Raw genomic sequence first — 25072 nt, forward strand, 5'->3', positions numbered from 1 at the left:
GATTTAAAGCTTAAATCTGTGAAAAAAAGTCCACATTGAATAGATAGAATTTCACTTAATTCTTCAAATGCCTCCCCACGGTGTGCAGCCTGGCACAATATTGCATTATTGCTGAGCTTAATCATGCATTATGCAATCGTAACTTGCAGCTCATTTGCGCCGTAGCCTTAACGCAGACATGCTGTTGCGCGGAAGGTTACGGGGGTCAAGCTGTTTAATTTGTATATTTTATAGAAGATATACTTTAAATAGAACAGCTCTTTAAAGAAGCGCCCACAGCAAGGTTCCATTTAGCACAGAAGTGCTAACCCTGCTGCTGGAGAGCAGCTCTCATTCTCAGCTTTTAGCTCCAGCACAAGCGTAGCATGCTTGGCTCCAGTGTTGAAGCGCTGATGATTAACCTTGATTAACTGGGTGGTAGATCTTCAGGAATGTGAGTCTGCAAATAACCCTGTCTTTAGTCTCTGAGATCATTGCTTTTCATGCCAGGTACAGTGAGCTGTTGAAGAGATTTGCAGTATTCATCACTACGACACTACAGCACTATGGCACTACAGGGGTTGGAAAATGAAACTGAAACACATGGTTTTAGACCACAATATTTTATTGTCCTGACGGACAGTTCTGGTGGTAACAGGAGAGTTGAGGTGCACATTGAATTCTGCCGTGATTTGATCAGCCGTGGTTTTATGTTTTTTGGATACAATCCGGGTTAGCACCCGAACATCCCTTTCAGACAGCTTTCTCTTACAGCGTCCACAGTTAATCCTGTTGGATGTGGTTGGTCCTTCTTGGCGGTAAGCTGACATTACCCTGGATACCGTGGCTCTTGATACATCACAAAGACTTGCTGTCTTCGTCACAGATGCACCAGCAAGACGTGCACCAACAATTTGTCCTCTTTTGAACTCTGGTATGTCACCCATAATGTTATATTACATTACATTACATTACATTACATTATATTACATTTGGCAGACGCTTTTGTCCAAAGCGACTTACAATATTGAAGTGCAAATAATAGAAGAGGTTAAGTACAAAAATAATAGAAGTTAAAAATAAAGCATCTATAGATACGGCCTTAAGGAGGTCAGAGGGAAATAATGGGATAGAGGAGTAGAGAAGAGGAACAAGGAGATGAGGTTAGAATTAGTTAGTTTGTTAGAGGTGTTAGGAGAGTAAGTGCTCTTTGAAGAGCTCTGTCTTCAGGAGTTTATTAAAGATAGCGAGAGATTCTCCTGATCTGGTAGTGGAAGGTAGTTTGTTCCACCATTGGGGAACTCTGTATGAGAACAGTCTGGATTGCTTTGTGTGAGTGTTTGGCAAAGCGAGGCGACGTTCATTGGAGGAGCGCAGCGGCCGGGAGGTAGCGTAAGCCTTCAGGAGTGAGTGCAGGTAGGAAGGAGCCTGTACTGTCATCACCTTGTAGGCGATTGTAAGCGCTTTGAATTTGATGCGAGCAGCAACCGGTAGCCAGTGGAGCTCAATGAGCAGCGGAGTGACATGTGCCCGTTTTGGTTGGTTGAAGACCAGACGTGCTGCTGCATTCTGAATCATCTGTAGTGGTTTTACTACACAGGCCGGGAGGCCAGTTAGTACGGCATTGCAGTAGTCGAGGCGTGAGATTACCACAGCTTGTACCAGGAGTTGGGTGGCCTGTTGCGTCAGATGTTGTAAAGCGCAAAGCGGCAGGATCGAGCAACTGAGGCCACATGGTGCGTGAAGAGAAGCTGGTCATCAACCATGACACCCAGGTTCCTAGCAACCTTTGTCAGTGAGAGAGAGAGAGAGTCGATGGTTATGGCAAAGTTGTGTTGAATAGAAGGTTTTGCTGGTATGACCAGAAGTTCAGTCCTTGAGAGATTTAGTTGGAGGTGATGTTCCTTCATCCATGAGGATATGTCTGAGAGACACTGTGATATTCGTGCAGAGATTGAGTGATCATCTGGTGAGAACGACAGGTATAGCTGGGTGTCGTCAGCAAAGCAATGGTAGGAAAAAGCATGTGAGCGGATAACCCAACCTAGAGAGGTGGTGTATATTGAGAAGAGAAGAGGTCCCAGTACCGAACCCTGGGGAACCCCAGTGGGTAACGAGTGGGCTGGGGACAGCCATCCTTGCCATGACACCCTGAATGAGCGCCCAGTGAGGTACGATCTGAACCATGACAGCGCATTGTCTGAGATCCCCATGTTCGAGAGTATAGTTAGGAGGAAGTCATGGTTGACTGTGTCGAAAGCAGCCGAGAGGTCCAGCAGAATGAGCACTGAGGACTGTCCTGCAGCTCTAGCAGTTTTTAACGCTTCTGTCACAGACAACAGAGCCGTCTCAGTAGAGTGCCCTTTCTTGAAACCAGATTGGTTCTGGTCCAGGAGGTCATTTTGGGTGAGGAAGCCAGAGACTTGATTGAGAGCTGCTCTTTCTAATGTTTTAGAAAGAAAAGGCAGTAGTGAGACCGGTCTGTAGTTATCAACCTGGGCAGGGTTGAGAGAAGGCTTTTTAAGCAGTGGTGTGACCTGTGCTTGTTTGAAAGCAGTCGGGAACACACCAGATGTTAAAGAGGCATTGATCGTGTGAGTAATAGCCGGAATGATTGCAGGTGCAATGGTTTGCAGAAGGTCTGAAGGAATCGGGTCAAGTGGACACGTAGTAGGACGGCTACGCGTCAGGAGAGCCAGTGTCTCGTTCTCAGTGAGAGGAGCGAACGAGGAGAAAGCGACACCTTCCGTAGAGGGATACCGGGCAGCAGAGCATGATGTAGGACTGCTACATGTCGCATCAGTAAACTGACTGCTGATAGCTGCCACTTTCCCAGTAAAGAATGAGGCAAGTGTTTCAGCCGTAAGGCAGGTAGCCTGAGGAGGAGGTGGAGGGTTGAGTAGTGTTTTGAATGTAGCAAATAGTTTCCGGGAGTCTGTGAGGGAGCTGATTTTTTTGTGATAGAATTCAGCTTTAGCAGCAGTGAGGCTGGCTGAAAAAGAAGCCAGGAGCAGTTGGTAGTTTTTTAGGTCTGTCTGGTTTTGCTTTTTTTGCCATTTTCTTTCAGCAGCTCTGAGTTTGGAGCGTAGTTCCCTGAGCGTGTCATTTTTGAGCCATGGCTGCGGTTTGCTTGGTTTAATGGCTCGAGATGTTTGAGGACAGAGGTCGTCCAAACAGGAGCTTAATGTGGATATTGCAGTGTGCATTGCAGTATTTTGAGCAGAACTGTGCTCTTACCCTGCTAATTGAACCTTCACACTCTTCTCGCTCTTACTGGTGCAATGTGCAATTAATAATTAAAGAAGATTGGCCACCAGGCTGCTCCAATTTAGCCATGAAACCTCTAAAACCCACACTAAAATGACAGGTGTTTCAGTTTCACTGTCTAACCCCTGTACGACACTATGACACTAGAGAACGAGGGGGTGGGAAATGGCTTTAAAAGCCCATGCTAAAGGTTTATCCACATGCTGAAGGCTAGTATTAGATGTGTTTCACATGTTGCTCTTATTTTGAACATTAAATTAAACTAAAATGATGTTTTTCATTCAGTCAAGAGGCAGCCTTCACTTCAACCTTCAGTCTCCAGTCAGAACAGCATTTACTCACTGTAAGTTATTGTAAATAACATAAAAGAACACAAACATCAACATATAAATCTAATTTCATATGTTTGGAGGGTTTAAAGTGTGTAATTTACCTTTATTACAGCTTATCGAGGAGACTCGCTTTCAGTGTTTATTCAGAACATCTGCAGAAAGCTGTTTCCACACCTCTGAAATAAATACAGACACTAAAATACAGTCAGAAACATTTTCGGTAACACTTTCTATGAATGCCATCTCTATTAGACTCTATAACTACATTCATAACGTATTATAATGCATTCATGAGGCATTATAAACATGGCTATAAATATTTATTAAAATGCATAACCCATTGTAGCCATGTTTATTGGGCATTATGACTTGTGATCATAATACATCATAAGCTGTGCTTATGATATATATGTTAAAATAGTATATATCGGTAACACTTTCTATGAATGTCATCTCTATAAGACTCTATAAACATACTCATAACACATTATGTTGCATTCGTAAGGCATTATAAACATGGCTATACATATTTATAAAAATGTATAATTCATCATAGCCATGTTTATTATGCATCATGAACTGTGATTATAATGCATTAATAGCTGTGTTTATAACACGTTATACATCAGTACCAAGAAACTCAGTCCCAGCTTGCAGACTTCAAGCATTATGACTAAAAAAGCTTCCAATTAGTAAACACACCCTCAGTAATCCTACAAATATACTTTGAACCACTCATGAATTATACTTGTCTTGAATATAATAATAGTTATAGTCAATTATAATGTATTATAACAGGTTTTTGTGCGCTCCAAGTAAAGTGCCTGACTTTTGTTGTGGGACTACATTATTAACAATGGATATATACTATTTTAGCATGTATATTATTAGCACATCTTATACGGTATTATGATCACAGGTCATAATGCTTAATAAACATGGCTATAATGGGTTATGCATTTTCATAAATATGTATAGCCATGTTTATAATGCCTTATGAATGCATTATAATATGTTATGAATGTGGTTATAGAGCTTAATAGAGATGACATTCATAGAACGTGTTACCTATATATCTATCATTAATAATGTAGTCCCACAATGAAAGTCTGTCACTTTACTTAGAGTGCACAAAGACCTGTTATAATACATTATAATTGACTATAACTAGTATTATATTCAAGACAAGTAGAATCTATGAGTGATTTAAAATATATTTATAGGATTACTGTGTACTTTAGTTCTCTAAATCTCTAAAACTGTCAGGGAGCGTGAAGGAGGGACGAGGAGAGCGGATGCAAATGCGAGTGTATTTATTATACAGATAACAAAAGACAAAAATAAACAAATAAACGGAAACTAAACTGAAAACAAGAAACATGAGACACGGAGACGCAACCACAACAGGCTAACAAAGCACAAGAACCGACACGAGGGAAAGGGAGCACGGACTATAAATAGTGTAACACACACACGGGAAACAGAGAACACCTGGGGCTAAGGGGCGGAGTTACAAATGATACACAGGTGAGGGCAAGAAACACTGAGGAGCACGGATCACGTGGGAGACACACTCACAGGCACAAGCAGAGACAGGCACAGAAAAAGGTAAATAAACACAGAAACACGAGAACAGACAGGGACCACGTGACAGAACCCACCCCTTAACGCGCAACTCCTGGGGCGCGAAAAAACAAACCCCCAGGAGCCGGTCAGGAGAGGGTGGAAACCGAAAAACAAAACAAAACACAAGACTAGAACAGAGGACACCTGAGAGGAGACTGAACAGAAAACGGGGACTGGACATTACTGGGCAAAGGGACCGGGATGAAAACAGTAAGAGGGACAGAAACATACACGGTGACAGGGACTGGAACAGAAAAACCACCAGGGACAGAGACTGGAACATAGACAGAGACAGGAACCATAACGGGAAGAGACAGGGGCACGAGAAACATAGATGGGTGCCCAGGACTGGCAAAAGTCTGTGGAAATGTCTGTGGGACCAGCCTGGGCACAGCTCCTGAAAATAGTTCAGGTGGCCTCGGAGCAGGCCTGGAAAGGCGGGGCCTGGGAGTGGGCGTGGTAACGGGAGCCACGGCCGCAGGAGTAGGTGAGTTGACCGTAGGTCTGCCGGTGAAGTCCGGCTCGGAGAGCGCTGGATCGCCGGTGAAGTCCGGCTCGGAGAGCGCTGGATCGCCGGTGAAGTCCGGCTCGGAGAGCGCTGGGTCGCCGCTGACGTCCGGCTCGGAGAGCGCTGGGTCGCCGCTGACGTCCGGCTCGGAGAGCGCTGGGTCGCCGCTGACGTCCGGCTCGGAGAGCGCTGGGTCGCCGCTGACGTCCGGCTCGGAGAGCGCTGGGTCGCCGCTGACGTCCGGCTCGGAGAGCGCTGGGTCGCCGCTGACGTCCGGCTCGGAGAGCGCTGGGTCGCCGCTGACGTCCGGCTCGGAGAGCGCTGGGTCGCCGCTGACGTCCGGCTCGGAGAGCGCTGGGTCGCCGCTGACGTCCGGCTCGGAGAGCGCTGGGTCGCCGCTGACGTCCGGCTCGGAGGGCGCTGGGTCGCCGGTGAAGATCGGCTCGGAGGGCGCTGGGTCGCCGGTCAGGAACCAGGGCGGACAGAGGCATGCGGGAGGCAGAACTGCCCCTGGAGGCAACGGCCGACGGGCTGGTGTTGGGAGGTAATCTCCCTCCTCCTCCTCCGAGCTGGACGCAGGTGTGAGGAAGTCTACATAGTCCCAGAAATAAGACTCCTCACAACCTGCGTCCCTGCCAACACGGTGCGCCCCCCCAAAAAATGCTCCCCCCTTGAGAGGGTCCTCCTCAGGCGAGCGGGAGCGCTGAGAACGCCGCTGCCGTCTTTTCCTCCTCCGGCGCCGGCCAGCGGAGGAGTTAAGAGAGGGCTGCTCCTCCAGCACGCCGCGAGAAAGGGAGGAGCGGCGGATCGCCAATCTGGATCCCAGGTAGACGCCACTCGCTGCATCCATTGTTCGGTCGGTTCTTCTGTCAGGGAGCGTGAAGGAGGGACGAGGAGAGCGGATGCAAATGCGAGTGTATTTATTATACAGATAACAAAAGACAAAAATAAACAAATAAACGGAAACTAAACTGAAAACAAGAAACATGAGACACGGAGACGCAACCACAACAGGCTAACAAAGCACAAGAACCGACACGAGGGAAAGGGAGCACGGACTATAAATAGTGTAACACACACACGGGAAACAGAGAACACCTGGGGCTAAGGGGCGGAGTTACAAATGATACACAGGTGAGGGCAAGAAACACTGAGGAGCACGGATCACGTGGGAGACACACTCACAGGCACAAGCAGAGACAGGCACAGAAAAAGGTAAATAAACACAGAAACACGAGAACAGACAGGGACCACGTGACAAAAACAGCACGTTTACAGGAGGAAAAATAAATTTTCTAAACTTTCAATAGAAATGTCAATGTGAAAAGAGTTTATTTCAGGTCATTTTGAAGTATTTCTATTGGTCCGTTCATCAAGATTTTTTTTGCACAGTTTAATGCACAGTTTGTTTGTTCTGTTCAACTTATGTAGTAAAACTAAAAATCGACAAAAATGAAGATACTTTTTTTTTCCAATGGACAAAGCTGATTTACATGTATATTGCTACGAGTAGATTTCATTTCTTATTTATTTATTTTTTTTTATATGTTTAATTTATTTGTATTCTCTTCTTTTGCTATTGAAACACTTAGGATTAATTATCTTATCTGATCTTTTGTTATTGAATATTAAACAATAAATCAATAATGTAATTATTTTTATTATTACTTTCCAAATATCAACCAATATTATCGGCATACCAATGTATTGGTCAGGCTTCAATATGGGAGTGGACAAAAGTGGACCAAAAAAAAAAAAATGATGATGTAATAAGGTAGTCAGTTGTTATTAATATATCTATAGTCTATATGTTAACTATAAATGCGTCTGGTCTGTTCTGGAGTGTTTGCGCAGCGGCTGCTTTGGAGGTGAGGCGTCTGATTTAAAGTGTGCTCTTGATGATGGAATAAGTGTCAGTTTGTACATTAGTTTCCCTGGAAGTTTGTCTTTTTTAGCTCCAGCCGGAGGCTGCATTTAGTCATGGACAGAGCTCTTTAATTGAGCCTCTAAGGGCTCGGCTGTCCCATTACGTTCACTCTGTCTCACTCCGGCCGGCGTAGGTATCCGGGGAGTCAGGCCTTTCATTGGATTGCAGTATAATGGCTGGAACTGGCCGTGCTGAGCTGAGGCTTAAACAGACATCAGTAGCTGCTTGATAGCTGACTGCAGCTCGGAGAAAGAGCACTCTGGCGTGTCTGTGCTGCGCCGAGGCGTAAACAGAGCTTTCTGTTTTTTCACGGACGATCAGAAGCCAAGCGAAGTGAGCTGGAAAGGATCTTTCTGGGTGGGTTTACTGAAGGAGGGGCTTGCTTAAGAAAGCGTGGCCACTTAAAAACAAAGCAGCTGTAAAAACAAAGGCGGGGTGTGTAATTTAGTGTTTAAAAGAGGGCGGAAACCTGTTGATAGACAGGTGCATCTCAAAAAAAAATATATTAATATCAATGAAAAGTTACTTTATTTCAGTAATTCAGTTCAAAAAAAGTGATCTATTTTAAGTTTTTATTTTTTTTTATTGTTGATGATTATGATACTTACCAATGAAAACCCAAAGGTCAGTATCTCAGAAAATGTTAATATTATATAAGACCAGTTGGTATTGAAATCCTCAAACCAAGCTGAACTGCTGAACTTAATTTTTGCACCAGGAGTAAAGCAGCATAAAGTTATCCAAAAGCAGTGTGTAAGACTGGTGGAGGAGAACATGATGCCAAGATGCATGAAAACTGTGATTGATTCTGAACTCCTAAAACTTTATAAATATGAACTTGTTTTCTATGCATTATTTGAGTTCTGAAAGCTCTGCATCTTTTCTTATTTGTTTTTTCAGCCATTTCTCATTTTCTGCAAATAAATGCTCTAAATGACAATATTTTTATTTGGAATTTGGGAGAAATGTTGTCTGTAGTTTATAGAATTACTTAAACATATACCTATAAATAGCCAAATCAGACAAACTGATTTAGAAACTGAAGTGGTCTCTTTTTTTCAGAGCTGTTTATCTTATCATATGAAATATTTTTGTTTATAATATGAAGAGTGGACATGTAGTTACAGTATGTTTTCTTATTTCTTACAGCTCTACTTTAGGGGACTTTGGGTTCACTCCACCACTGTCAAATCTACACACACTGCAGGTTTATAAATCAGAAATAAACTCACTCAAATGTTTTTTATTGTGTAAACTCAACTCAAAGTTCATCTCAGGCATCTTCAATCAGTGTGAAAATGAATGCTCATGCCAACTAAATAACACCTTAAAAGAGTTTGCAATTTTGTGTTTTTCAAGCTTCAGCGACTTTTACTCATAAAGCTCCTGAGAAAAAAAGAAAAAAAAAAAAGAGTAAATGTGGGCCGAATTGATTGCGGCGCCACTCGGTGCATTCCTCCTTTTTATTCCTTCTTAAAAGGAATTCTTTTAGCCCCCTCATTCATCCGTTTATTGCTTTGATCAGCCTTCACTCAGCCAAGGTTCATCCCTGTTTCCCTCCATTGATGTGCCGATGAGATGCCCACACTCCTCTTTGTGGAAATAAATCATTGTCCCCGCTCCCACTCAACGGCTCCGCTGGTCTAACATCAACCCGAAAAGCCGTTCGTTTTTCGCAGGACTCATTAAATTCAGCAGCTCCGTCTCACACTCTTCCTTGTAAATGACAGCCATTGTCTTAAACTGTTCAGTAAAGAATATTAAAAAGAATATATCATAGTTTCGTGGAGATGATTCTCCACATCAGTAGCTTTAATAAAAGTGTTTTCGTTTAATAAAACAGAGCCTAGGACTCTATGAGACGCTCCAGGAACAGAAAACCATAAAAAGAAGTATGATAAAAAAATTAAAAACCCATTGATAGTAGATGAGACTGTCAGCGAAGAAGTTCTGAAGCTGTCGGTATTTGTTAGGTTCCCCCTCTGATTTATGAGAACTGTACTTCCGCTAAATTCAGCTTTCAGAGTTTTTAGATAGTTATTATAAGCTCGGGGAAAAATGCATCCATCTTAACTGCAGCTGTGTCACAGACAATCAAATCATTTTTATTTATTTCTTTTTGGGTAATGAAAGAGTTTTTGATTTACTAAGTGAATAGTTAAGTTAAGTTGAAAACTCTTCAATCCACACTCAAACTCATTCTAGGCACAATAAAGCACATGCCAGCCAATCAGAAAACAGGTAATCTACAAAAAATCATGGTCAAAAAAATGTTGAGTATTTTTCTTACTATAAGGGGCACCATATTAAAAGATGCACTATTAATGATCATTTATTTTCTGGTCTATTTTCATACATAAGGCACAACATTGGATTATAAGGCACATTTTAAGCAACAAAAGTAAGGAACACGGGTGTCACCATGTTTTCATTCTAATGCGGAAGCTGGGAAAAGTGATTTCTCTCTTGAAAACTGTTAATTTTCAAATGTTTTGATGGAACTTACAGTGGTTAGCAGCAGCAGCATTTAGCGCTAGTAAATGCTGTGCAACAGTGCTAAACTAAGTAACCCTGAGTACGCCAGGGCGATCTCATCTATCGGTTCGTCCAATGCAGCTAGTGTTAACGCTGTAAATTCAAGGATTCAAGGAGATTTTATTGTCATTCGCATCACATGTGGTACATGAGGTGGAACGAAATTGTGATCTCACGATCCAGTTTACACCCAAGAGCTGTTATTAAAATAGATATATAGATAAAAAGAATACAATAAAAAATAGAATATACAAAATAGATAGATAAATACCCCAAAATAATAAAAAATAAATAGAGAGTAGAAAGGTTTCAGCAACATGAAGTCCAGAGTGCAAGTGTGCTATAGCAGCATGATATGGAAATGCACAGGCTACAGTCCAATATACTCACCTCTGAATGGTGAAAGAGCCAGTGCTACAGTTAGCAGCTAATGCTAATGCTGCTGCACCCAGCCTTAGTGCTGGAGAAACTTCACTCCTTTATACTCCTTTGTAACGCTGCACTTCAGTGGAGTGGCTTTACTGCTCCTTAATGAAAGAATTTTAAGTGAAGCTTATAGTGCGAAAAATATGGTAGTTGCAACAATAAGAAGTTTGGCTGTAATGCTTTTCAGAAGAATGACCAGAAATGTTACCAAGAAAAGAACTATACATTATTTAAAAAAAAAAAGGGTAAGGGTGGTAAGGGTAAGGGTGGTATCAGACACCCTGCGAAAGTTAAAGGGTGGTATCAGACACCCTGCGCCGTTAAAATATCATTGAGATAGTTAAGGAATAGATCTACATTGATGGGCGTGGTGGTCTGGAAGTGCCGTGGAAAGCATAGGTGCGCCACTGACTGAAATGAACCTAGACAACAGTCAATCATCAGAGTCCATTCCTATAGGTACTCCCAGTACTCGTATACCTCCACTCGTTAAACACACACACACACACACATGAACACGCTGCAGAGCACGAACCCGACTTTTAACTCAACAATAAACAGAATGAAGAGTAAAATAACACTGCTGTTTCCTTAAATGAGCTGCTGGTGTATCTTGCTGTTAAGATACGAACGTCATTATACGAAGTCAGAGCACACCCGGTTCTTAAAGAGAATGACAAGTGATACACTGATTGGTTTATTTTATGTTACACAAGGTGTATTTTTTTTGCAACCTCACGATAACAAAGACACACGACACACCCTAGATCCAGCTGTGTGATGCACAATTGACCAGTGCGCTATAGATCACTAAAATAGGGCCTACAATTAAAATTAAACACTACAATTTTATGATTATGATTATTATTATATTGTTATATTAAGTGTATTTAACAACACTGACATGGCAAACGTCAGTTAAATTCTAAAGAAGACAGGGAGGTCTGAAAACTGTGATAAATGTGTTTCAATTCAACTTTATCTCGTGAATAAAAAATATAAAATATCATAAATGTGGAGCATTCCCACTTTAAGGTGTTATCAGAAGTGTTTTCAGTGATAAAAGTCTCCTTAGGGCCACTATTAAAGTCATTTTAAAGTTGTTATTATTATTAAACACATCCTTTAGGTGAATTTAAAGAATGAAACGATGAAAAGAATATTTTTTCATTACAGAAAAATACCCTGAAACTAGACAACAAAGAACAATAACAGCTGAAAAAGTTTTTCATCCACAGCATAGACCAAGGACAAGCTGAGCACATCTGTTATAAAGTTCAGAAAGGGCCCAGAACAATGAAGACACAACCAACATTTTTTTTACACACAACATTCAAGGACTGTAGATTCATACCGGCATACAAGCATTCCTCTACCACAATTCTTACTGTCACTATGAAGAAAGGAAATACAATCAATTCACAGTTATTATCTTCTGTTCGATTTTCTATAAAAGAAATAACTATAAACTATAAAATTCATACTGGATTTAAGTAAGTTTACAATTATTACTATCCGTATATATAAACTCCGCAGATTGTCAGACTAAATTAAAAAAACAAACATGATTCATTCTGGATTACAATCAATTCACAGTTATTATCTTCTGTTCGATTTTCTATAAAAAATAACTATTAACTATAAAATTCATACTGGATTTAAGTAATTTTACAATTATCACTGTCTGGATATAAACTCTACAGATTGTCAGACTAAATAAAAAAAAAATATACTGGATTACAATCAATTTACAGTTAATATCCTCTTGGCTTTAAGTAATTATCACTGTCCGGATGTAAACTCTACGCATTGTCAGACTAAATAAAAAAAATCTTACATGATTCATACTGGATTACAATCAATCCACAGTCATTATCTTCTGTTAGACTCAAAAAAAAATCTATAAACCACTATAGATTAAATCTATAAATTTAATCTATAAATAAAAAAAAATCTTACATGATTAATACTGGATTACAATCAATCCACAGTTATTATCCTCTGTTAGACTAAAAAAAAAATCTATAAACCTCATATTCATACTGGATTACAATCAATCCACAGTTATTATCCTCTTTTAGATTATTTAAAAAAATATATAAATTCATACTATAAATTCAGATTCAGATTCAGATTACAGTCATTTCACAGTTATTACTGCAGGTCTTACACTTCATGAACTGCCCACAGTTTGGATTCCCACTGTTTTGAGATTCCCGATGGCTGGTTCCTTTAAAATTCCAGGAGCTCCTCAGGTAAAACTAATCCAGCTCCAGTCGAGCCGTGCTCTAATCCTGAGTGGCTGTAAACCTCGGCCTCCTGAGTCTACTATCTGTTCTGCGTCCTCCTGTCATACATGTCAAATGGGCACATGCTGCTTACTTAACTCCACTTCCACTGCGTGACTTCCACGCTGACTCCCCCACCTCCACGCTGACCTTCCTGAACCCTGCTGAAGCGTTTACACCTATCAGTCTGTTTTTATTTATTTATTTTTTTTTTCCTGTTCTTGCTGGAGTTATCTGAGGACTAAATCGCTCAGTTTGTTAACTGCAATCTTAGAAGCTGTTTTTTATTATTATTTGTACAAAAATATCAGCGCAAAATAACAGCCATGTTGGACGCAGCTCAAAATGCGAGGAATGCTAATGCTGAGCTGTGCTTGGCTGTTGATTGGAGTGCACACTGAATAGAGCAAGGTAAAGGTTCTGGGTAACGGGAGAAAACGCCTGTTTGACGGCCTTGAGTTACGATTGCATTGAAGAAAAGGCCTGTCGATTCATATAAATCATAAATAAATAATATTTTCAATGATTCCAGAGACAGGATTATCATCAGAATGCCATAATTCAGATCAAGAAAAGTACTACTTTGTGCTGTTTGTAATAATCAACTTTTATCTAAAGCAGACTTAGGGCCCTATTTCAGCGATCTATAGGAAAGCCGTGTCTTGGTGAAAGTTTTAATTTAATAGGAATTTAAGTTTAATACTGATGGAACTGGCACTAATCTGTTAGCTAACTGTGTAGGAATCAACACTCTCTGGGTAAGCAGCTCAGAAAATGATGCTTGCCCCTATAGCCTACAACATATAGGCCCGGCAGTCATGGTGAGTGTCAGGAACTACTTAAAGCAGATCTAAGGCTCTATTTGAGCAATATATAGATAAGCTATATATTGGTAAAGGTTTTAATTTGATAGGGATTGACTTAAGCTTTATACTGATGGAACTGGCACTAATCTGTTAGCTAACTGTGTAGGAATCAACACTCTCTGAGTTGTCATCTTAGAAAATGGTGCTTGCTCTTACAGCCTACAACATAGAGACCAAGCAGTCGTATTAATAATATATTATCTACTATTATCTATTAAGTTTACGTAAGTGAATATCAGGAACTACTGAAAGCAGACTTAGGGCCCTATTTGAGCAATATGTAGAAAAGCCATATCTTGGTGAGTTTTAAGTTTTAATTTGATAGGAATTTAAGTTTAATACTGATGGAACTGGCACTAATCTGTTAGCTGTTTTTTTAGGGATGGTAAAGGATTTGATCACAAGAGCTGACAACATTTTTACACTTTTATTCAGGTTATGTTAGGGCTAACTAGCTAGCCAGTCTTTGATTTGGTCCTCAAAACAGCAGCGGCAGATATAGGGTATAGTATAATGTCATGTAAAATGCAAGAATAATGTATTTTTTCCTAAATGTACAAATAATAATAAATAAAGTATGACATTTTTGTCCAGCAGAACCCTAGCAGTTCTACTGCAGAGCCGGGCTGCACACTGCGGCCACACATTCTGGACATTGGAGACATTATTTATTATCACTTGCTTCCATTTAAAACTCTCCCTGTTTCTGTGGCCTGGAGCAAGTATCACTGGCCTGGGGTGTTTTAGTAAAATAAAAAATAAATAAAATATGTAGAAAATAATACTGTGTTCCTTTTAAAGATGATCCTGTTACACCTCCAGGCTGAGAACACTAGTCTGTAACAGTGTGTGCTTTCAGAAGTGCTTGATTACACATTCCTCATGATTTAGGACAAATAAAACCTCTCTTTTAACGTCTTTAAGTCTTAGAAAAAGGAATATATTCACATATATTATCACAAATATTACACAGAAAATGACATAATTGCTATTCCTCCAGTGTAAGCCTGAAGAAGTTGAATGTACTTGAATTATTTAAAGCAATTAGTTTACCGAAAATTAAAAAGTGTTAATTACTCTATGCCTACATTAAAAGTTAATTTAATTGTAAATGTTATAAAAAAAATGGTTATTTAGTCTTAGTCTATTTTTTGTTGGTTAAGTGAAATATAGATTGGAAATACTCATAGAAAATTAAATGGAGAAAAATAAAAAGACAGAGTTTCAACATACAGCTCTGGAAAAAAAATGAGACCACTTAAAAAAAAACGAGTTTCTTTGATTTTATCGAATTGAAAACTTCTGGAATATAATCAAGAGGAAAATAAATTATCACAAGCCATCAAACCAAACTAAACTGCTTGAATTATTTCTTTGCACCAGGATTGAGTAGCATAAAGTTATCCAAAAGCAGTGTGTAAGACTGGTGGAGGAGAACATGATGCCAAGATGCATGAAAACTGTGATTAATAACAATAAAAGTTATTGATAACCAAATATTGATTTTTGAACTCTTAAAATTTGTTTTTCTTCCATTATTTGGGGTCTAAATGCTCTGCATCTTTTTTTTTTTTGTTATTTCTGACATTTCTCATTTTTTCTGCAAATAAATGCTCTAAATGACAATATTTTTATTCGTAATTTGGGAGAAATGTTTATAGATTGTAGTTTATAGAATAAACAATGTTCATTTTATTCAAACTTAAACCTATAAAAAACAAAATCAGAGAAACTGAATCAGAAATTGAAGTGGTCTCTTATTTGTATTTTTATTTGTATTTTTTTCCGGAGCTTTACATATAGTCAGCAAAACGGTAGCCTTTTTTTTTTTTTTTTTTGGGGATGCAAGATAGCAATGTGTCACGCCTGGCCCTGTTTCCTGTCTGTCCTCGTGCCTGTGTTGTCCCACGTTACCCGTGCCCCTGTGTTCTGCCAGTGTTTTTCCACTCACCTGTGTCCATTTGTAGCTCCGCCCCTCATTAGTCAGTCCCCAGGTGTTACCTGTTCTCTTTCCCGCCTTGTGCGTGTATACGTCTGTCACGGCTGTGTTAAATCCTGCCTGTTAGTTAGTCTCCTGTTTCTGAGTTTCTGTTTGATTTATGTTTTGTTTTCTGTTCTATAATAAATGATACTTGCATTAGCGTCCGCTCTCCTTGTCCCGTCCTTCACACAGCGTTACACAATGAGATGGGGCTCAATGTGTGGCCAGAAGAGTCACTGGGTTGCTTGGACATTCTATCTCAGACTTGTTTCTGTTTTTTTTCAGTACAATCTCAAGTACAGTATGAACTAAAACATAAATTAAACAAAGCAAAAAAAAAACTTAATTTGGAATAATGATGAGCATTGTTGATTATTTTTTTTAATCAATAGTACATTAATAAAAAAAGGCATTATTGGGTTTTTTTTAAAGTGTGATGAAAGCATTTGTTTGTTTGCTTGTTTGTTTGTTTGTTGTTTTTTTTTTTCTTCCATTCCTTTGCTTTTGTTCTGCTGCTATTCTGGCAAAGTGAGCAGCTCCAGGATATTGATTTCCTTTTTCCTTTTTTTTTCCTACTTTTTTTTTTTTCGTACACTTTTTTCTTTTGCGCAGAAAACTTTCAAACTTTTTTTTTCAGACGGCTTGTTAAGGTGAAAAGCGATTACAGTTGAAAACCTGAAAAAAAAAAAAAGTTTTTTAATTTAGTTCTCTCTGATAATCTGTTTTGCAGGTTACCCACGCTATGATGTAATTGGAGACCACAGTAAAGGCGAGTACCACCTCCTGATCCAGAGGACCGAGCTGGGCGATGACGGGAGCTTCGAGTGTCAGGGCATCCAGGCTGGCATCAGGTCACGGCCCGCTCGTCTAACGGTTCTAGGTCAGTCCTTGTTCTCTCTCTTATCGACTCTTATCGAGCGCTTTAGCCGTTGACCGCAGAAGCGCGCTCTCGCCACGGCTTGACTGGAAAGTCAGAGTTCAAGTACGATAGCAGAGCTGAGGAGATTCTGCTCCAGACAGAGAGAGAAGGAGAAGAAGCTAAGAGACGGAAAACAGAGAGAAATCAGAAACAGCCCCATTTCTTCTGCTTCTAATTGCGAGGCAGGTGCTAAGTAGACTTCTGAATGGAATTAATGTGGCTCGTTCTCAAATCAGGGGCTAATCAGCTGTAGTAAAAGACCTCAGATATGTTTTCCATCTCCCGCGATTCCCAATCAATGAAACTCTGATGCAAATGCATTGCATCAGATGTGCCTGTGGGCAGGCAAAAGCAGGCCTTATTATCATTATTGATCTCCGCTCCTTGTTAAAACCATGATATATTCCAGGGGTATCAGTTCATTATTCTGGCTCCGGAGCGTCAGTGTTTTCGGCCAAGTAATCTAAAGCTGGTTACTTAGAGGGAAGTGAAGATGTTCGTGATTTCAGGTCCATTGAAATGATTAATTATAGATGAGAGGGCAGCCATTTGTTTTTTTTTCCTTTTTTTTTATTTCTTTCTCTCTGGTCCGGTGGCAGGAGAGACAAATCATCAGGCTCCCCCGGGCACGGCCATTAGCCTGACATTTAATCCCAGACAAACTGGCTTACTTCTGAAAAGTTGCATACAAAGCCACAAGCTGGCTCCTGAGTGAGGTAATGAAGTTAATGTATGGGTGGTGTCACAATCAATCCCCTACTGTCACTCCCTCCCTCCCTCCCTCCCCTTCCTCCCTTTCCTCACTCCCTCCCCTACACTCCATTCCACTGTGATCACAGCCAAAACACACTCTGGCTTTACTCTCTCTCTCTCTCTCTCTCTCTCTCTCTCTCTTCCCTCACTCCCTCCCCTACACTCCATTCCACTGTGATCACAGCCAAAACACACTCTGGCTTTACTCTCTTTCTCTCTCTCTCTCTCTCTCTCTCTCTCTCTCTCTCTCTCTCTCTCTCTCTCTCTCTGTCTTTACTCTCTCTCTCTCTCTCTTCCCTCACTCCCTCCCCTACACTCCATTCCACTGTGATCACAGCCAAAACACACTCTGGCTTTACTCTCTCTCTCTCTCTCTCTCTCTCTCTCTCTCTTCCCTCACTCCCTCCCCTACACTCCATTCCACTGTGATCACAGCCAAAACACACTCTGGCTTTACTCTCTTTCTCTCTCTCTCTCTCTCTCTCTCTCTCTCTCTCTCTCTCTCTCTCTCTCTCTCTCTCTATCTCTCTCTCTTCTCTCACTCCCTCCCCTACACTCCATTCCACTGTGACCACAGCCAAATCACACTCTGGCTTTACTCTCTCTCTCTCTCTCTCTCTCTCTCTCTCTCTCTGTCTTTACTCTCTCTCTCTCTTCCCTCACTCCCACCCCTACACTCCATTCCACTGTGACCACAGCCAAATCACACTCTGGCTTTACTCTCTCTCTCTCTCTCTCTCTCTCTCTCTCTCTCTCTCCATCTTTACTCTCTCTCTCTCTCTTCCCTCACTCCCACCCCTACACTCCATTCCACTGTGACCACAGCCAAAACACACTCTGGCTTTACTCTCTTTCTTTCTCTCTCTCTCTCTCTCTCTCTCTCTCTCTTCCCTCACTCCCTACCCTACACTCCATTCCCCGCCAGGACAGAGCACTGTGACCACATTCAAAACGCCAAATCACACTCCGGCTTTACTCTCTCTCTCTCTCTCTCTCTCTCTCTCTCCCTCTCTCTCTCTCTCTCTCTCTTTCTCTCTTTCCTGTATCAGTACCTCTCTCACTCTTTAGTATCAATACATTCTTTCCTGTATCATTATCTCTTATTAGTATCAGTACTTCTCTCTCCCTCTCTCTCTCTCTCTCTCTCTCTCTCTCTCTCTCTCTTTACTCTCTCTTTCTCTCTTTCCTGTATCAGTACCTCTCTCACTCTTTAGTATCAATACATTCTTTCCTGGATCATTATCTCTTATTAGTATCAGTACTTCTCTCTCCCTCCCTCTCTCTCTCTCTCTCTCTCTCTCTCTCTCTCTTTACTCTCTCTTTCTCTCTTTCCTGTATCAGTACCTCTCTCACTCTTTAGTATCAATACATTCTTTCCTGTATCATTATCTCTTATTAGTATCAGTACTTCTCTCTCCCTCCCTCTCTCTCTCTCTCTCTCTCTCTCTCTTTACTCTCTCTCTTTCTCTCTCTTATTCTCTCTCTCTCTCTCTCTCTCTCTCTCTCTCTTTACTCTCTCTCTTTCTCTCTCTTATTCTCTCTCTGTCTCTCTCTCTCTGTCTCTCTCCTGTATCAGTACCTCTCTCTCTTGTCTCCTCTCTCTCTCTCTCTCTCTCTCTCTCTCTCTCTCTCTCTCCTGTATCAGTACCTCTCTCTCTTGTCTCCTCTCTCTCTCTCTCTCTCTCTCTCTCTCTCGCTCGCTCTCAGCTCCAGCATTGCTGTACAGGCTGATTGAAAGCCTGCAGGTGAATTTTCAGCTTTGTTTTCTACACAGAGTCTAAAACCAACAGAACAGAGTCCAGAAGTCTTGCTGTTGAGACATGAAACATGTTTAACCTAGTGTGTAATAAACTACTTATAGTACTAACCAATTAATAACAATACAGCATATCATTTGATCTTTGGATAAAGTCTCTAAGTTCAGATCTTTTTATTAAAACCTATATAGGTGCTCTAAACTTTGTAAGACTCGCCCGCAATTTGACTGACTAAAGTTACTGATTCATTACTCCACATTGTGGTGCAAATCAAATAAACAGTCTAAAACTGTGGTGAAAAAATGTTGGTTGTCAAATTCTGTGAAACTGAAACACCAATAAATACTTGGTAATAATTCCTGGTATTTGATTATTTAGGAGGCTTTTATCCTCATCAGTAACACAGATGCTATAAACTATGCACAACATTTCTCCCAAATTCCAACTAAAAATATATTCAGACCTCAAATAATGCAAAGAAAACAAGTTCATATTCATAAAGTTTCAAAAGTTCAGAAATCAATATTTGGTGGAATAACTCTGGTTTTTAATCACAGTTTTCATTCATCTTGGCATCATGTTTTCCTCCGCCCGTCTTACACACTGCTTTTGGATAACTTTATGCTGCTTTACTCCTGGTGCAAAAATTCAAGCAGTTCAGCTTGGTTTGATGGCTTGTGGTCATCCATCTTTCTTTTGATTATATTCCAGAGGATTTCAATTTGGTAAAATAAAGAAAAACTCACATTTCTCACCTTCTAATTTTGAGATGCCACTGTACTGTATGATCTGTTCTAAAAATACCCTAAATTGCTAACTCTGGTCTGACTGAAGCTTTAACTTAGTCCGTGTCTTTTCCTGAAGCAGAGGTGTCCAACTCCAGGCCTTCAGCTGCTGCTGGGTTTAATGATCTCCCTCATCCGCATCATGACGGCCTTGATAATTAGCTGACGAGTTTAATCAGGTGCGGGGCGCTGTGAAGTGAAGTGCTGTTGCTGTCCGGAGATGGATCTGGACTCATGTTAAACACTTCAGCTTATCTCTGTCTGCTGCTCATCTTCGTCTGCTCCACTATCAGTTGGGTCATCTCCTTTTAGTCTTTAGAGTTTAGAGTTTAGCTGAGATGCTCGGTATTGCTGTTGTTTCAACAGCGCTGAATCATAACGTGATGCTAAGCATTCGATTTGCACTTCATCCCGCCAACAGACGGCAGAGCCCCGCGGGGGCGGGACCGAGCTGCCCCCGCTTGATTGACATTTGAACTTTGAACCTCCGACTGAGAGCCGGGGAGGAATTGAGCAGGCCGGGGTGCTGAATAAGGCATGAGGCTGTGCAGGTACAGCATCCTCGGCAGGGGCCCCCGAGGCTAATTAGATCCCAGGAAAATCCCTCCCAGCTTCCAGACGCTGGAGCTGCCGAGCCACAGGGAGAAAGCCCTGGACCTCCAAAGGTCATCGTTGTTTAAGAGGGCCTTGAGAGGGAGGGGGGGAGGGAAGGAGTGAGGCGGCAGAGTTCCGTTCAGTTCCCAGCCGTGACCAGAGGTGTGCGACGTTCATCGATCCGATCGTTCTGAATGTGAGGCGGGTAGTACCGAGATCTGCTGAACCAGTCTGACATAATACAGCCTTAAATGTCGACTGCACGATATATATCATTTAAGCATCGTCATCACGATGTGCGCATGCAAGAAGACGTAGATACACAGCGCTGTCTCCGTGTCTGTGTAAGCAACAGGCTGCTGCTGCCTAAGAAGCAGGAGGGGGAGGGAGAGCACGAGGGGAAGACAGGAGTAAACTAGTGCTGTGCAATATGACATATAAATACAAATAAATATCGTGGGGCCGATAGAAAAGTGTCTACAGTCTATCAAATAATTTCATCAATTATTCATGCAAATATGTATAAAGTAGGCTACGATGAAATGTATGGGCTTGGTCACTTTGCATAAAATCGGTTTATATAAGTGTTAATAAAGTAATCTTTTCCCATGATGCTTTACATTATTAAACTCATGAGAGCTGAACAATGGAGACGCATTGTTCATTTGAAAAAAATGAGCTACTGCATCTACCTCATCTGTTTTCATTTGATACATAAATATATTGCTGCACTAAAAAGTAGTAATTCTTATTTGTAAAAATTTGGTTTAATGTCACTTTAAAATAAAGTTGGAAAAAAGTAAGCAATGATATTATTTTGTCATATTTTTCAAAAAATAACTGAAAACATACTTAAATGTGGTATATTATGATATATATCGTTATCGTGATATAAAAAAATCCATATCGTGATATATGATTTTTCCCATATCGCCCAGCACTGGAGTAAACATGAGGTAACCGCATGCATGGCCTCCATCCACATGGTTGGGCACGTGCTTGTAAAGGCACATGTGGAAAGCTGTGCACCTCAGTCCAGCACAGATATTTCCAGTTACAGCTGAATTCACGCTTTTAATCCCAGAAAACCACTCTTATTTACCTTTTAAAAAACATTTTAATGCCTCATTAAAGAGACGATTACTGTTGTCTTGCTGTTACTCAAATTCAATGGCAAAGTTTTACACATTTCTAAACAGCTTTAAACTGTGTAACATATATATATATATATATATTTTATTCAGCTAAATTGGTTCTATTTCAATTCAATTCAGTTTATAAATGGTTTATAATAGTTGTATAAAACAGTAATAAGCAGTTACACTACTTAAATATGAAGGGAAAAAGTGGCCTGTCATTTGTCACATAGTGATTCCATATTAATTTATTCTTTCAAACCTCCGAATCTTTATATATTTCCTTTTACTTATTTATAATTTCTGTTCTCCATCAGTCAGCATTAAAATAGCTAATAACGCAATACAGAAAGTGAGATTAGTCATTTAATAAGTTAGTATATACCTCATTATGATTACACAGTATGCATAATTAATCTGGGTATTTACTGAAAATTAACAAAGTGTCCAAAACAATCTGAGGTTTGCTGACATTGCTAATGTGATGTTAGCACATTCTATAAAAAAGAGCTAAATTTGCCTTTATTGTTTAAAAAATCTAGTGTAGCTAGCCTTTTTATTTTTTATTTTATTTTTTATTTTTCTCCACAATTTACACGGCCAATTACCCAACCCACTCATTAGGACACTAGTGATGCCCCAACACACCAGGATGGCGAAGACTAACACATGCTTTCTCCGTTACATGTGAAGCCAGCCACCGCTTCTTTTCGAGCTGCTGCTGATGCAGCATTGCTGAGTTTGGAGGAAAGCGCAGCGACTCGGTTCTGATACATCAGCTCACAGACGCCCTGTGCTGCAGACATCACCCTAGGAGTGATGTGGGGAGAGAGCGCCATCTACCCACCCGAAGGGAGCAGGGCCAATTGTGCTCCCTCTGAGCGCCGGCAGCTTGATGTAATAAAATAATGAAATTATGAAAAAGTTGGTAATATAAATGAGCTTCTTGTTGCTATGCAGCTTATGTAGTGATGTAGCTATTCACTGATTATTATTTACAGCCTCTCTATTATTAGTATCTTATTACAGTATTCTTTTTTATGATACAGCTGTTCATTATTCTAAAAGTGCCACCTGTTCCGATGATATTTTGGTATAGGTTATTATTAACCATAAAAGCATATGGTTGAACATCAATGTACACCAATTAATGCTAATTTATTTTTAATATTAATAAAGAGTTTGCCCTTGAAAGACTGCAGTAACAGCAGTAATAGCCTGTGCTCCTCTAATAAGGCTTTTTTCTACAAGGCTTTTCTAGTTGGACTCTTGCTGGAGGAGGAGTGAAGGATTTGGTTGCATTCAGCTCAACATGACCATTACTGAGGTCAGTGTGCAAGTTCACAATCGCAAACTCCTGCTACTACCTGGTAGTTAGTAATAGTATTAAAATGATCCATTACTTTTTACCTCAGGGAAAATACACAAGGTCTTGTGAGGCAGGTTACATTGGTCAGTATGCTCATGACAAGATTATGTGTGTTCTGATAGTGGGTGGGAAGCCATAGATAGATGGGACATTCAATTCTAGTATTTCTGAGCGTTTGCTGAAATTTAACATTCCTCAGTCTACAGTGTCACAAGTGTAACAGTGCAGCTACAAACAGAGCAGCAATGGAACTATTTCAACAGAGTTTTTTTGGTGGAAAATCACAATAATACACTCAAGGTTCGTGCTATAACATGTAATATTGGCACTGCTGTGCTGCTCTACGGCCAATATTACATGTTATAGCACGAAACTTTAGTGTATTATTGCTTAAGTATAGTATTGGTACAGTATAGTAGGGCAGATCCTGCCCCACAACTTTTAGCATGTCAATGCACTTTATCTTGGGAACCAACCAGAATGTAGTGTAATTACTGCAGTCTTACTGCTTCTGATGGAATCTGATGTGTGAATATCTCCTGAAACTTTGGTTAATCTTGGTTTCAGACTGCGAGAGTCTGGAGAAGATCTCTGGATTAAGGTTAGGCATTGAGATTTGATCTCCTGCCTTAAAGACGTGTTGAGCAAGAATTGTTAATCTGCTCTGGTACCGGACTGAATCGCTCCTAATGAGAGGAAACTCCAATTATTTTTGGTCTTTTAATGCAAAAGGCGGCTTTCTTTCCCTGATTCTCCTTCACGGATTAACCAGTGGTCCTGAGATAATCACCTGCTTCAGCCCAAACACGGCCTTTGGGAAAGCAGTCTAAAGCACAGCTCTTTCTCTCTCCTCTCAAATTTTAGAAGAGCTCTCTTCTCTCTCTTTCTCCCAGCAAGTCAATATTTACAGCCCTCACCAAACATCGTCTCACTCCAATCTACCTCATGTTAATGTCACACCGAGCAGCGGCTCCGACTCCGAGCGCTGGAGTTAGATTGGTGTGGGTAAAGCAAACAAGGAGGGTTTAAATAGAAAGTGGAAGAGCTCACAGATAAAAACCCAGACCTGAGCTCAGAACTAGTTTTCCTTTGTTCAAAGAGCTGTTTTTAAAATTGAAATAGATAGAAAAGTGTGCAGTTCTTACTTTGTAAATTAAAAAAAAAAATAGTCTGTTAGATATAATGTAATCCTAAAAGTACTTGTAGTCATGGACAGTACTTGTATCAATCAATCAATCAATCAATCAATGGATCAATGGATCAAGGGATCAAGGGACTTAAAACTGTAAAAATGTATTAAGAAATTAGAAATAATAAGAACAATAGATTAACAATATATATATATATATATATATATATATATATATATAAAATTTTGAGACCATAAAAAGAAATTGACACATAAAAAGTAAAGAATGTGTAAAATATTAAATAAACAACAATGAACTAAGAAAAAAGAAATAAAAAAAATCAAAGCATTGAATGAAGAATGAAAAGTTAATAAATAGTAATAAATGAATGAATACAATTTAATAAAACAAATAACAAATTAAAATAATATGAAAAAGGTAAACTCATAAAAAAAACTAAAAGTTTAAAATGATTCAGTGATCCCAGTGATTAGAATTACTCTAATCTCTACTCATACTCACTGTACTGGGCTGAGTGGTGGACTCTCTCTAGGGGTATCTAGTTAGTAGTTTAAAGTCTTTACTCTGTGTTGCCCTTATGACACAGGTTAGTTTTAGTTTAGCACAAGTAAAATAATATTTATGATTCAATAAATAATTAAAAAAAACATACTATCATATTTGCATAGTTTACTTTTTTTATGAAATCACAAAAGCACAGCAGTCCTGATGCAAATCTTTAAATATTTTAAAATGTAAACTAATAACAAATTGCAAATCAATACTGTATGTTTGAAAAAACTGATATATTGAACATTGCCAAACAAAATATCATGATGCAATATAATATATATATTATATATATTATATATATATATATATATATATATATAT

General features: G+C 40.0%; 1 protein-coding gene across 2 annotated transcripts in view; it reads left to right on the forward strand.

Annotated features, from left to right (window-relative positions):
• kirrel3a (kirre like nephrin family adhesion molecule 3a) overlaps nucleotides 1-25072 on the forward strand; it is a 277571-nt gene that overhangs the window by 152970 nt on the left and 99529 nt on the right. For both annotated transcript variants that reach the window (XM_007244712.4, XM_049468642.1), the window contains one exon: nucleotides 16466-16615. In XM_007244712.4, coding sequence (XP_007244774.2) covers nucleotides 16466-16615 — 150 coding nt within the window. The remainder of the gene's footprint in view (nucleotides 1-16465; nucleotides 16616-25072) is intronic.

Source organism: Astyanax mexicanus, chromosome 20 (assembly GCF_023375975.1).
Source record: "Astyanax mexicanus isolate ESR-SI-001 chromosome 20, AstMex3_surface, whole genome shotgun sequence".
In the NCBI taxonomy this organism is placed as follows: Eukaryota; Metazoa; Chordata; class Actinopteri; order Characiformes; family Acestrorhamphidae; genus Astyanax; species Astyanax mexicanus.